The following is a 15797-nucleotide window of genomic DNA, read 5'->3' on the forward strand; positions in this document are numbered from 1 at the left end:
ATAACATTTTTATGATACACATGCGTATTTCGCACATGCACAAATTATTTATCAATAAATAACGAATTACACGCACTACAAGGGCACAATGATGGAAATCTAGTTCAACTATTAGATGAGGATTTGAATTTCTTAAACATATCTTTGTCGTCATTCATTGCTCTAAGAATCTAGGCTCTTTTCATCGAGTATAAAGTGTTACTTCTTTGATGCCATTGTTTGAAAACACGCCCTTTCGCAATGATCGATGGATAAGGTGAAACGGGTTGTTAACTTTCTAACATCAATTATAGCTCCAGTTAAACCCTTTTGTATTGGCAAGCAATTTCAGTTAGAATGGCCAGACTTAAGGACAACTTAAGTGTATCGTCATGTTTGGTGGATTGTACATTAACATGGCATGTTTTAAAATTCTGATTGATATATTGCGTGAAAGTGGATTGACATGTGCCCTCAATGAAGCCAATATTGAAACACCTATAATGGCAGATGCTTTTCATGTATGTTCATCATGTACATCAAATGTAGTTCGGAATAGACACGCAGATCAGATAACTGCATGTGTTTTGCTTGCAATGATAATGCCAGCCGTTATAAAAGCGTAAACCCAGAAAATATAGTTCATGACTCTGTGACTTCAAGTACGTGATCAACGGGTTTAAGGAAAGAGAGTCATATCGACCACAGTTATGTGCCTTCGGTAGAACGCTCATTTCACCTGTCATATATCGTACTTTAAAACTGTCCATACCAAGCATGATACCAATCTTGGTCTTGATCGTGTAAATAATGCTTGATGGCTTCCCTTCATTAACATCGCTCACAGGTGGCAATGCAATTTGCAAATGGTAATTTTTATTGTACAATAAGACCAGCAAGTTGGTTTCTTATAATACAATTGAACAGGCACAAACAAAGAAAGATAAGTCGTATCGGCGATGTTAGTACCATACGTTTAATCGGTAGACTGGTAGATGAATTTGAAAGATTAAGTGGTTTTAGTCATTTTACAACAGATGAACGACGTCATGAAACGCTACGAAAACATAAAAGGATTTCTTCGAAAAACTTCAAAGGCTTTTTAAAGTGTTGAACGAGTTTGGAAATTCATTTCTGGAAGAGCCGTCAGATTTGTGCAAAATTTACTCTTTTAAGGAAATTGTTAATTCAGAAGTAGGTAAAATATATTTGGTTCAAACAGTACGTTCTTTTGAAGCGAATGAGAAGCGAAGAAGAATATGCTTTTTTTTAACCAGATGAAAAAAAAACGTTTCCATATAAAAACCATAAAATAAAACTGAAACTTCTTTGTCAAAAACAAAGCTAGAGAACCTGCACACTGATTGCGATCTCTTTTCTAGACTTTTCATTCCTTCTTTAGCCATCAAAACCAAACTGCTTCTCTGTCTTTGTGTCAGGATTGTGGTATTAAATCAGAGCAAATGGGTATACTTGAAACATTCTGGGATTTGCCATCATTTGATCTAAATTATGACGCATTTATCGTTGGTGAGGCAGCAATGGTTAATTTGTTGCCAACACTTGGGCAAACATATTTGATGATTATGCAAATGATATCATACTTCCTAACATAAAATATCCCCTTCATAAGTATCCAAGAGTAGACATCGAATTGATGTTTACTAAATTGATTACTTAAAGGCTGGGACTAAACAAAAGGCAAAGTACTGGTGCTAGACGGAAAGTTGTTGGTTCTGGTAGAACGCCAAGGGTTTGGAGTAGTTTTCTCTGTGAAGATGACAACCAAATGGAATGTTTCAAGTTTCTTACCGACAGATTTGCTTCTTTAGAAACTAATAAAAATGCTTATGCTACTCAAGGTGAAAATATTCTTTACAATTTCAATACAGATACTTCCCAGCTATCTCCGTGTAACCATGAAACAGCAGATACACGAATGAGTATACATGATAAGCATGCTGCTGAAAATGGTTGTAAAAAAGTAGTACTGACATAGATGTAGTAGTAATTAAGAATTGGAGTACTCGCAAGATTAGGTGTGGACAAATTGTGGATAGGTTTTTAAAGGAATAAAGACACTATCGATGTCTTCCTCTACATGTCATATCAAATGCGCTTGGTCCTCGTGTAGCAGCTTTTACTTTGTTCCATGCATTTTGTGTGTGTGACAATGTGTCGGCATTTCATCGGAAAGTGAAGAGGTCAGCTTTGCAGACATTGGAAGTATTCTCAGATGTAAATGACGTTTATACCTGATTTAGTATGAAGATACAGACGTGAAAATCATAGAAGTATTTGTTTGCATTATGTACGAAAACATCACCGTTTGCTGACGCACGATTATTATCAAAATCATTCTCATTACCTGTGGTAGGCGAAATAGCATTATAAGGCCACTGCTTCCTTGCAAACGATTTTAATCTTCTGGAACACATCAAAAGAGAACAATATCAATTATGCATTTGACAGATTTATATACCAAGTGATGAACACAGGAGCTGGGTTAAAGAAAAAACCCAATGACAGTTGGAAACACAAATGAACTTCTTTGGTGTCCGCTGATCTCGTGTTATTATTTTTTGAAATGCGAATACAAGAAATTCAGCTGTGTTGGTACCTGTAATTCCTACCGTTCTGGCCTTCTGTGAACATGTGAGTGTAATTGTAGCTGTCAGATAATTATGATATTAGCAACCTGTCTTTCTAAACAAACTCTATATGCATTTTAACTTAACAAAGTCAGTGATATCTCTTATTAAGTTGATAGAAATAATAAAATTGACATTTTCCAGTTTTTGCCGCCATTTTGGCACCGGAAGTCACTTTTTTCTTCATCTGGGTATTGTTTTTTTGTACTTTAGGAACTTTCATTTTAGATTTATCAAAACATACATTGAATTTTACCTATTACACAGCTTTTAAAAGATTTACGAAATTTAACCAATTGGATATGACGCCATTTGGAAAATCAGCGGTGGCCATCTTGATAAAATGTAAAAAAAAATATGGCCAGCACCTGATTTTTTTAATTATCATTTAGTCCACCCATATACCAAATGTTATGCTTGTATCGCGATTTGCACACTTATGTAAAATCCTCAATTCTCTTTAGCTTAGTACTTGTTTGGCTTTATAACTATTTTGATGTAAGCGTCACTGCCGAGTCTCAAAACAAAACGCGCGTCTGGAGTATTCAATTATAAGCCTGGTATCATTAATAACTATCTACTGTAATCTTTGAAAAACGCACTATAAAACGTTTAATAGGAAGTATCATTGCAGGATTATTTTTCCATCATATTTATTGATTTTAATATTCTATTTCATTATTTTGTTTATTATCACTAAAAATGAAAAATAAATCTTACTTTGTTATTATCGGATACTCAAATATCGTTAAACTATTCCAAATATTATGCTTTGATTTAAGTTATCTTATATTAGCTAATTTTGCTATATTTCTTCAATTTGTTCATTACATTGTACATTGTAACTACGAAAAAAACAAAACACAGTCAACCAGAATTTTACTTATTTCTGCAAGCCTATTATTCTGTAACAGTTTACATTCAAAACAGAAATAAAACTAATCTCTCTATCAGAATAAAAAAAAAATGCAATAACAGGAAGAAATGCCTTCTCAATAAACAAAATACTGTCAGGCACTTTTCTATCGCTTGGATTATACGGCACATATATCCCAGCGATCTTTAAAACTATTGGTTTAGGGTTACACATATCATATGATTCACGTTTTAAGCAATTTGTTGCAAAATCATTGAAATAGATAGATTGCATTTTTTTGTCAAGCTGTTCAAATAAAGTTAATACATAATTTGGGCATAAACATGACATATGATAATTATTTAATACTCGGAATTCCCATGATTTTTTTTTTGTTTTTTTATGCTTTATGTTTTGCCTGGATTTTTGATATTTGTTTTATCATATGAAAATGTAATAAAGATTTCTCAGCTTTTTACAAATTTTTTTTTAACCAGTCCTGGTTTTCTAATTACAACAGAAACTACATTTGACCAAACAAAAAATACAGGCAAAAGATAAGGTATAGGTACTTTAAGTTAGTCATGAACGCGCGATGCCAGTGTATCAAATTTGCAAAATTATATTTAAAACAAATTTAATGAATAGTGATTCATTGTCACAAACATGCATATGGATAATTTATTTCACTAATCAATCTGAAAATTGTTAATGATTGGGCTTCTTTATCTTTTTATCCCTTTAATCAAAATAACTTGTCAAAATAGATCCACTCACTGCTTATAATATACAAAATGATATATACAAAATGAATTGTAGAATGATGCAAATCCTTTTCATTTTGTCTTTTGATTTTTAATAGGGAGTAACAATTGTAACTAACCTTTACCAATTACCCATTCACCATCAGTTGTTCTTATTTGGCATTTTCTAACAATATCGATTCCATCCGTGCTATGTACTTTCATATTAGAATCTCCAACTAATCTACGTACAAGACTCGACTTGCCAACTCCTTCTTTACCAATAACCTGAATTCTAACATAACGTCTTATCTCTGTTCCGTCTTTTATTGCAGTTAAATGGTCATTTCTGTTTGTTACTTTCAGACTTTCTAACAATGATACAAAATAACACAATCAAGATATGTGTTTTGAAACTAGACTCCAACAGTTTTTGTAACATATTTCAAACAATATGACATGATCTCATTTACTATACAATTCATTATTCACACAATTTAGACTTTTCTGTTTGGTACATAAATTACGTAAAGTAGAGGCGAACAGTACATAAAACACAAGATATTAAACTACAACTGAGCAACATGAATCTCACCATCAACTCGGATTTTATCAGGTGTTCCGTATGATTGAGCAGATCATTCCCCACATGTGGCATCTGTTGTGATGCTCACATTATTACACACTTAGTTAATTATCTAATTTGGTAGGTAATATACAAGGAAAAGGAGATTGAATTGTTATTACAACAATTGGAAGATATCCGTCGTCATCTGTAAAACAAATATCCCACGTCATAGTAGTCGACCTACTGACCCATAACATAGTCTACAACAATTGGAAGATATCCATCGTCATCTGTAAAACAAATATCCCATGTCGTAGTGGTCGACCTACTGACCCATAACATAGTCTACAACAATTGGAAGATATCCATCGTCATCTGTAGAACAAATATCCCATGTCGTAGTGGTCGACCTACTGACCCATAACATAGTCTACAACAATTGGAAGATATCCATCGTCATCTGTAAAACAAATATATCATGTCGTAGTAGTCGACCTACTGACCCATAACATAGTCTACAACAATTGGAAGATATCCATCGTCATCTGTAGAACAAATATCCCATGTCGTAGTGGTCGACCTACTGACCCATAACATAGTCTACAACAATTGGAAGATATCCATCGTCATCTGTAAAACAAATACCCCATGTCGTAGTGGTCGACTTACTGACCCATAACATAGTTGTTGTGAGGTTTTCTTATGTGGTAAAGGCTTGACAGAATCTGTACACAAAGCATCGGACTGAAAATCTACGTATATCTTCACCATGCACAATCAAATGGATGTCAAACTTTGGCAATGGTTTAACAGCCGGTCGGAAAAAAGACTAAGCATGATTACATTGTTTTAAACCCAGTCATCCTAAGAGGTCTATATAATGTTAACGTACTTACCTCTACAAAATTGGATTCCTGGCCGGTTAATTATATAAACAACTATACACACAGCAACTAAAATAGATCAAATGTCACGTTTAGAATAAAAGTATGTAAATGATATTGTATTTCAGAAAGAAGCGTATCGCTTTTAGACATAAGCCGGATTTACTAATACTTTTCTATAAATTCATCTCAGCATGTTATCAATAATCAGTTAGATATAAATTATGTGGACACACTTTTTTAGTGGGTCACTATTTATAACCAGATGTTGACCACAAAATGATAAGCTACAAACTTATATATCTCTGTGTCTTTCCTCCTGGCTTCAATGTATTTCTGAACAATAAATATGAAGAAGAAAATTTGTTATCTTAAGAAAAAATATAATACGAATAATAATAGTATGCATATTTAGTTTATTGCAATATTATTGACAACTTTACCTGTATTTATATGAAATAATTGTGTTCCTCAACTTTATTGTGTTGTCTTTCTTGTATTTAAACTTAAAACAGATGCAATAAACAATGATTAAAAGTAATGATACATTTATACTTCATACATTTTTTATTAGTGTTTTACTACGTTAGATAATTTCTTTCAATGTTTTGAATTATTTCAAACTGATGTGAATTTAGGGAAAACAAAAAATTACCATAAACGATTAGACTAACCGTGACAAATTATCTGGTCTATGCCATTAACCTTTTTAACCCTTTTTAGCCCTCCCTTCTATTTAAATTTGGTATTTTTCGTAGTTTTCTATCAATTGTTTTTAATTTTACGTTGTTTTTTTTCTAAACCATATGCAAATAAATCTTTTCTACTTAAATGTTAATGGCTGCTTACTTTCAATCTCAAATTAACTAATCACAGCAAGAAATGATTTGAAAAAAAATCCAGAGATTTAAAAAAAAAAAAAGGAAAGGGCCTTTAACACTTCTTGTCCTTCAGTACTAGGATCTATGCATGATGGTGCCATATTCCAACATTTACAATGATTTCCAAAATTCCGGTATAACAAGAGGCTGTCATTTTGACTGCAACTCTGACGGCAAACCAGATTTCTTGCAGAGGTCGAACACAGAACAGCCAAGAAAGTATAGACACAACATTTTAGCTTAAAACAGTACTTAATTTGAATTGTGATTGAATATTTGACATATCATAGGTTTGTGACACAAAATCGGTGTGGTCAAATTAAACCATTGTGGTGACGTCAGCCTATTCATTTACCGTGGATTCTTTTTCTAGAATCAACGCTTCCTAAATCCGTCGCTGAAATGGACTCACCAAATAATATTCTATTGTTTTCTTTATGTGCCTAATTTCATTAAGGTTGAATTGACTAATTTACTGATTTCTGCTCACAAATGGAATTATTTTAAAAACTTACCTTTAATTTTTGTAATCTATGTATGCCTTCACTGGGAAGCGAACCCGTCAATGAATTCTGTTAAATGTTACTGACTTCAACATATCGATGAAACCTCTGGGCTACCAATTGGTTACAATTTATATGTTTATTTTATATATATAAATGAATAAATGATATACATCGGTTCAACATACACACAGGGCTTGTACCTTTATTTACTAATAATAGGCAAACGTACAATATAAGTTGGTAGCCACGAGGTTTCATGGTTAAGATTAATGAGGTAAAGTTTAGGTCTTGTCTGTTTAGGTTCGAATCCCTGAATTCTCTGGTTTTCCAGTTTTTGTTCTTGTTTTGTATGTTATTGTGGATATTTTGTGTAATAAAAGTGAGTTTAGTCGTTTATAATCGGATTAATGTTGGCTATTCCACGTCCACTTGTATTTCTGTCCATCTGATGAGTTAAGCCTGTTTCAACTGATTTTTATAGTTCGTTCTTATGTTGTACTGTTATACTGTGAGCCAAAATTTGTTCCTGTGAAAAAAGTTCCTGTGGAACTAATATCACAGGAAATATGTTCTGGGGGAACTTTTTTCATAGATAATTTCAATATAATTTGTTCCATCTCTATGAAATAAGTTCCACACTTTACCTAGTGTGAAATAAGTACCGGAATGGTGAAATTTGTTCCTTACTTAGTGAAATAGGTTCCAGGTTTATGAGATTTGTTCCTTAACTGGTGAAATAAGTTCTGGGTTTGTGAAATTTGTTCCTCATTTGGTGAAATAAGTTCCTAGTCTGTGAAATATGTTCCACTGGTTAAACAGGTTATCTTATATACTGAACATTTGTCATCAATGAGTTTAAAGTTATCATTCAAGTGCATTATACAAATAAGTATAATATATTGATAATATAACAAATGAAAAATGTAAATCATCCAATAAGAATCTTGTGGACTATAGCAAATGTTTAATAATAAACGTAAAAATATCAAACTGACAGTCCCACTTTGAGCCAGAAAAGAGTAGGATAAGAAAAATCTTTCAGAAAAAAATAAAGTCAAAGATGAACATGAACATATGAACTAATTTGAAAAGGACAAAATAACTGATTAATGATTCCAAAAGACACGAAGAAACAAAAGACACACTCTTTTGAAACTGTTCCATGACAAGTACATGTATGACTAGAAACAGGGCCATGACAGTTAACAGGAACCAAGGAGGAATACCACATATAACATAGATTTAAATTATGATAAATTATCATCCCTTTATCCTGTAGAACATGAAGAAAATGTTTCACTGTGCAATATGTTGCAAAGGTACTTATTTCAGTGAAAATAGGTTTGAGAAGAAATTATTCATTGATTTCTTTGAAAAATGTACATATTGATTTTAAACTAATATCACAGGAACTTATTTGAAACTTTTAATATTAACTCGAACAAAATTCATGGAGCTATGATATTTGTTCCGGAACTTATTTCATATTTAGTCAAAAAATTAGTTAAGGAACACATTTTACAGTTCTGGAACATATTTTCTATGATATAAGTTCCTGCGGAACATATTTCCTATGAAATTTGTTCCGCTATGTCACGCCGGAACATATTTTGTGTTACAATACCACTGTCCCAGGTTAGGGGGGTTGGGATCCCGCTAACATTTATAACCCCGCCACATTATGTATGTATGTGCCTGTCCCAAGTTAGGAGCTTAGCTGTAATTCAGTGGGTTTTTTTTTGTTCAATTTTTACATAAATAAGCCGTTAGTTTTCTCGTTTGAATTGTTTTACATTGTCATTTCGGGGCCTTTTATAGCTGACTATGCGATATGGGCTTTGTTCATTGTTAAATGCCATACGGTGACCTATAGTTATTAATTTCTGTGTTATTTTGGTCTCATAATAAGAGTTGTCTCATTGACAATCATACCACATCTTCTTTTTTTATATTCCACATGTTTGAAATAAAAATGATTACATTATTTTTGTCCATTATTGTTTTATAAATTAATTTAATATGATTTCATCTGTTTTACTGCATAATTTTACAAATGTTAATTCGCAAATTCCTATGCTAGAAAATCGTTATGTGCCTAGAATTAGGCTTCGTGTTAAAAAATTTCGGAAACCCACTTATTATATGCACTATATGTATCTTTTTCCATTTTCAATTTTAATAGAAATGAGTCCGAATAGAACTTATTTCGTATTAACAGATAATATTCAGATGCCTGATAATATGAAGATCTTAAAGGGCAGACGTGTTGTGTAATAATGTATTTATATTTTTAAACATTTATTTGTGATATTTACTTTTATTTTTTATTGTAATGGATCATGGTTATTTAAACTCACTTACAATACCTTCTAATTAAGAATAGGCGTTAATTTTGAAAAGACATTAACACAATAGTTTAAGTTATAGATACAATGGATAAGCGTTGATTCATGAAAAACAAACCATTCGCCCTCCGGGCTCATGGTTTCTTTTTCAAGAATCAACGCTTATCCATTGTATCTATATCACAGAACTAATTTTTATCAAAAAACAATTTGATAACCAGAAAACAAAAAATAATAATGTCCCCTCCAAATGATAATCTCCCTTTTTTCTTCAAAACAATACAATGTGTTAAGCTTCTCTTCCATCATACCCATTATTGTTTGACAACATCATAATTATGTCATACTTTTAAGTGTGTAATAATTGCTAATGTGCAAAACAATTAACAAACTACATACTATAAATTACATTAATAGCTTAATCCCTTTAACATATTAACATAAATTATAATATAGTTACAGTTACTGTAATAGTTTTTTTTTTTATTTTAACGTTAGCAAATACATTCTTCTAAAAACCAACATCAATATTTTGTTGGATATGGTTTTTGAAATTAAAAGTACAATTATGTTAAGTTAAGTAACAGTTAATATAGGAAATGATATTTCCACCTCCGGCAGTGAGTTTCAATTATTATAGGAAATTATTATTTCCTCTCCGGCAGTGAGATTCGAACACACGATCTTTCCAACTTGGGTTAGTTCAAAATACCCCTGCACCACTGTCATCGTTTGAAAATTGTTAAAATTGAAGAACTGAATAAGTCTACTTCTTAAGACGTGCAAAAAAACACATATGAAGATTCACACCCAGCTTGTTTTAAAAAAAAAATGTGTACAGATGACACATTTTTGTTGCCAAACGATGATTTTTACGCAAATATAGAAGAAATCCACTCATTAGACTGTCATTTGTATTGAAATATAAATGTTCCCTCATTCAAACACAAATGTTTTCAATTTTAGCATACATGTACCACTACACTTACGAAATTATGTTTTGTACATTGTAACACATATTACAACTTAGCTAAAACAATCAGGATATTGTAGTGAGTGTTGTCTTTTTTGCGATAAAATCTGTAAAAAATGACTACGGATTTTTAGCGTATTTCAAGTTTGTGATTGCGCTGATACACTAAAACTACACATTTAACTACCGTACAAGAAAGAAGTTTTATTTTAATACTATTCTTCAAAAACTCACTACACACTTATTAAAACAAAATCATAATTCCCCTAAAATGAGCAGTTTGCTATGCACTTCTTCATGTCTTTTTTTTTTAAATATTCTTTAGAATTCGAAGAAGAAAAACAAAAAAGAGACGCGAGATACCAAAGGGACAGTCAAACTCAAAAATCGAAAAAAAAATGTGACAACGCCATGGCTAGAAATGAAAAAGACAAACATACAAACAATAGTACACATGAGACAACATAGAAAACTAAAGAATAAACAACACGAACCCCACCAAAAACTAGGGGTGTTTTTAGGTGCTACGGGAGGGTAAGCAGATCCTGCTCCACATGTGGAACCCGCCGTGAAATATATTTAAGAATACTTACAGTATGCTAATAACAATGTCACTATCGATATGGCTGCTTTGTTGCGATCTACAATTATACGAAGGTTTTTAAGTGTAACTGAGCTATATTTGGATGTAACAACATATTCATTGTTAATTTTCAATTAATGAATAGTTTTATTTCATTGTAACCGACCAGTTAGAATTCTACTTTGTCAATATAATCTCCCCATTACGTCAACTAATGGTTATAACCGTAAAAATGGAAGACATTGTAGTGATGACGCGCTGTCAATTTAGCTTTTGAAAACCGAAAGATTTATCCACATAGTATCGTTACGATCTTTAGATAGATATAAGAAAATATGATGTGAATGAATCAACTCTCCATCCAAGTCCAAATTTGTAAAAGTAAACCATTATAGATCAAAATACGGTCTTCAACACGGATCATTAACTCAAACCGAACAGCAATCTGTAAAGCGACCCCGTAAAGACAAATATAAAACCATTCAAACAGGAAAACCAGCTGTAAAAGACAAAAATATCTAATAGCTTTTGAGCGTCATTTAATGTAGTATTAAGCATTTGATTAACTTAAGTTGAAGACTTTTCACCTTTAATAGCATACACAATAAATAAGATCCAGGTAAAAAGTTTGTCTTCAAGTTCCTTTTTGCAAAACGAATCTTATTCGAACACGCCTACTATGTTGTTATTACTCAGCCAGTTTGCTCGTTTGGATTGTTTTACATTTGTCATTTCGGAACCTTTTACAGCTGACTAAGTCGTATGGACTTTGCTCAATTAAGACCGTACGGTGACTCATAGTCTTCTCCAAAATTTATAACCATTCTTTGATTCATACAAGCATGATCATTAATGAAAACGAAACTTTAAAATGTGTATTTTGCTGTATTGGTAATATATATTATATATTAAACAGTTCCGTGAATGTTATCAACGGTCAGCTTTGATATAAGAAGATCATGAAACGACGACCTGTCCAGGTATTGAACAGTTTTGAGACATCAACATGATCAAGTTAACTTGCTTTTTTCCTATAAACTTATTCTGTAAACTTCAAAAAACAACCAATCAACAATTAATCACAAAACATGTCTGCTGAAAGTACAACACGAATCTGTATATTTTATTTTTTAATAACGGTCGACATTTTAATAATATGTTCTGTACAATTGCTTCAACAGTTCCTTGAAGGAGCTGTTAAGTATCAACTGCCTGTAATTAGTGATTGGTAAACTGATTTCATGAAAAAGAATGTGACAATCATTGATTTTCAGAATCTAGTTCCAATATTAAATCAAACAAACATGTTGTAATGCTGAGAAATGAAAATGAGAATTGTTATAATTCTATTCTGATATGTTTCCTAATATTAAAAACAAACTTAGACAAACTTGAACAAACTATAACTTTGAAATTGAAAGTATTGTTATGTTTATCTTTCCTAGAACTTATTAATGCTGAGTGATTTATAATTGTGTCCAATGTATCAGTTGGGTATTCTGCCTTTATAAAGTTAAAACGTACTTGTAGGATAGTTTAGGTTGTATTTGAAGCTGTCAAACTCGATGATCTTTATTGTCCGTGAACTATTAAACCTGAAAAAAAAATCTATACACTTGCATATTGATACATAATTTTGTACAGATTCAATGAGAAAAAATAACACAAGAGTGCACACGCAAAAATGTCTCCCCTTCTTTACTAATCATTGATGTTTTGTTGATAGTCCTAAATATAACGCTTTATTACAACTGTCACATACAATTAACATTAACCAAGAAAAGTAAACAATGACCAATGAACCAGGAACATGATAGCAGGGTAAGATGTACCATACCAAGCAGACATGTACCGCTAACATTTTTTCTATACAACAAATATAGTTAACCCATTGCTTATAGTCTAAGAAAAACAGACCAAAACACAAAAACTGATCAATGTAATTTAACCGTGAAAAAGAAGTCAAGGTCAAATAAAACCTGCACGATTGACATATAGATCATGAAATATTTCCAAACACCAAATACAGTTGACCTATTGCATATAGTATTAGAAAAAAAGACCAAAACTCAAAAACTGAACTTTGACCACTGAACCATGAAAATGAGGTCAAGGTCAGATGACACCTGCCAGCTAGACATGTAGACCTTACAATAATTTCATACACCAAAATAGTAGACTTATTGCATACAGTATAAAAACAGACATGAGCACAAAAACTAAACTATAACCACCGAACCATGAAAATGAGGTCATGGTCAGATGTCACCTGACAGTTGTACATGTACACCTTACTGTTCTTCCATACACCGCATAGTTTAGACCTATTGCTTATAGTATTTGAGATATAAACTGTACCACTAAAACTTAACCTTGCTCACTGATCCATAAAATGAAATCAAGGTCAAGTGAATACTATTTGATGGGTATGACGACCTTGTTAGGTACGCATATACCACATATAGTTATCCTACTACTTATAATAAGAGAGAATTCAACATTACAACAAATCTTAACTTTTTTCAAGTAGTCACTGAACCATGAAAATGAGGTCAAGGACATTGGACATGTGACTGAAGGAAACTTCGTAACATGAGGCATCTATATACGAAGTATGACGCTTCCAGGTCTAGCACCTTCTAAAATATAACGCTTTCAAAAAGTTTGCTAACCCGCCGCCACCAGAACACTATCCCAATATCGAGCTTTCTGTGACAACAGTTGAAGGCTCGACAATAAAAACAAATATAATTTTTAATATTAACGGAGTGTACAACTATCTAAAGCAAAGAAGCTGCTAGCAAAATCCGTCGTTTTTTAGATAGATTAGACAGAAAAAATTTGTTAAACTTCAGGATCTGTTCGTCGTAGGCTAAGTTAATACATATACATCTATTTGGAATTGTTATAAACTAGTAGCACATAAACGTTGGAATACATAACCAGTCGTAAATCCCAGAAACATTGATGTACGTTACAGAGACATAATATGTATTTTATATATATTAATTTGCAGAACAAAACATTGACAAAATAAATGAATACAATTTGAGAAATAAACAAAAACTTACATTTCTCTTAAGTAAGGAAGTCTTGTCATTTTCGTGTCATAATAACATTTGATGTCTGAAAAAAAATTGAATAGTTGAAACGTTTTAATTTCTTCTAAAAAAGAAATCACTACAAATCTTCTACGTCAGTGTTAATGGTTGGAATCTCGATAACCAGCAGGTATGCAAACACTTTCAAATGTTTTCATTACACTATAAAAGTGTGTTGGTTTTACTCATACACAAGATTTTTCAGAACTTAAGATGCTATTCACTTTATACTTGCGAGCAACATGTACGTATTTTAGTACATAATTGTGTAAATGTTTTTAAGCTAAAACCAGATGACAAGAAATATCAGAAAAACCATTGGAAGGCAACCTGATGTCTATAATAATAGACAGGAATCTGTACAATATGTCAAGTTTTAAAGCGTCCCAAGCTAGTTAGGGGTTTGCATAAATTCCTTAGAAATAAGCCTAGGCTCCGTATTGGAAACTATACATTCACTAATAATGGTTTACTTTTATAGATTGTGACTTGGATGGAGAGTTGTTTCATTGGCACTCATACCACATCTTCCTTTATATATGTAGCCTTGTAATTTGTTTTTAATAACATTAAAATAGTTGGCATATACCGACGGGAAAACTAACCAATACATGAAAAACGACAAAGTTACTTAACATAAGTGTTGTAAACCTGACGAATGTTTCTCTAAAATTGAGTATTATGAATTATTAAACATATAATGAACATTAAATATGCATAAAAATAACGTATTCATTATTATAGATATCTTCTGGAAAGTGATGACTGTTTGAATTTTTCTTATAGATAAACACGTTTTTTAAAAGTTTCCTGAACGTTAACCCTTAAATTAATTTCGATTTTTAATAAACAAGCTAAATACAATATTGATAGAACTTAAATCTGACTAAAACAATACTTTACTTTACCTGTCAAATCGTTCGTTTTGTTGTATCGATTGTTTACGAGATAACAGGAGCAATCTTCAATTAAAGGATCGCAGTAACACTTATTTTTCGGTATCTTGACAAACGAATATCTTCTATCGGTATTGCAAATACATTTTCTATCGACTGTAGTGTTGCCGTCGTCATAAGTTTCCTGACCTAAGCTGTTACAAAGAGTTTTTTGAAAGGTGCAGTCACTGTGCCCAATTGTGTCAAAATTAAAAGGCTGATATCTAGTTGCACTGCATGTTGCTCTGTTTAAGTTCGGCTGAAAGACGTATTTATGTCCTGCAAATATTAAGTAAAAGAAGTGCCTGCCAATTGATATTTTATCGTGTGTTTTTCTATGTTGTTATGTTATGTTATTGTTTCAGAAAAAGGGAGAAGGTTTGGATCCATCAAAAAGGTTTAATCCCGCTGCAAATATTTGCACCTGTCCGAAGTTAGGAATCTGATGTACAGTAGCTGTCGTTTGTTTATGTAATTAATATGTGTTACTCGTTTCTCGTTTTTTTTTATTCTATATAGATTAGACCGTTGGTTTTCCTGTTTGTATGGTTTAACACTAGTAATTTAGGGGCCCTTTATAGCTTGTTGTTCGGTGTGAGCCAAGGCTCCGTGTTGAATGCCGTACATTGACCTATAATGGTTTACTTTTTTTAAATTGTTATTTGGATGGAGAGTTGTCTCATTGGCACTCACACTACATCTTTCTATATCTAGTAATACTTTACATTATAAGTTATATTTCGCTACATTTGTCACCTCTTAATTCAGGTACATGTTATTAAATACGTGCAC

The 15797-nt window shown here is 32.1% G+C and overlaps 1 protein-coding gene across 1 annotated transcript in view; it reads right to left on the bottom strand.

The window, feature by feature from the left end:
* The window catches only part of LOC139501638 (uncharacterized), a 34726-nt gene that overhangs the window by 13113 nt on the left and 5816 nt on the right, over positions 1 to 15797 (bottom strand). The window contains exons 4-9 of the mRNA XM_071290765.1: positions 14979 to 15284; positions 14041 to 14095; positions 12494 to 12564; positions 10980 to 11027; positions 5694 to 5750; positions 4370 to 4600 (exon numbers count right to left, since the gene is read on the bottom strand). Of these exons, the coding sequence (XP_071146866.1) occupies positions 4370 to 4600; positions 5694 to 5750; positions 10980 to 11027; positions 12494 to 12564; positions 14041 to 14095; positions 14979 to 15284 (768 nt within the window). The remainder of the gene's footprint in view (positions 1 to 4369; positions 4601 to 5693; positions 5751 to 10979; positions 11028 to 12493; positions 12565 to 14040; positions 14096 to 14978; positions 15285 to 15797) is intronic.

The sequence above is a fragment of the Mytilus edulis genome, chromosome 13 (assembly GCF_963676685.1).
Source record: "Mytilus edulis chromosome 13, xbMytEdul2.2, whole genome shotgun sequence".
NCBI lineage: Eukaryota > Metazoa > Mollusca > Bivalvia > Mytilida > Mytilidae > Mytilus > Mytilus edulis.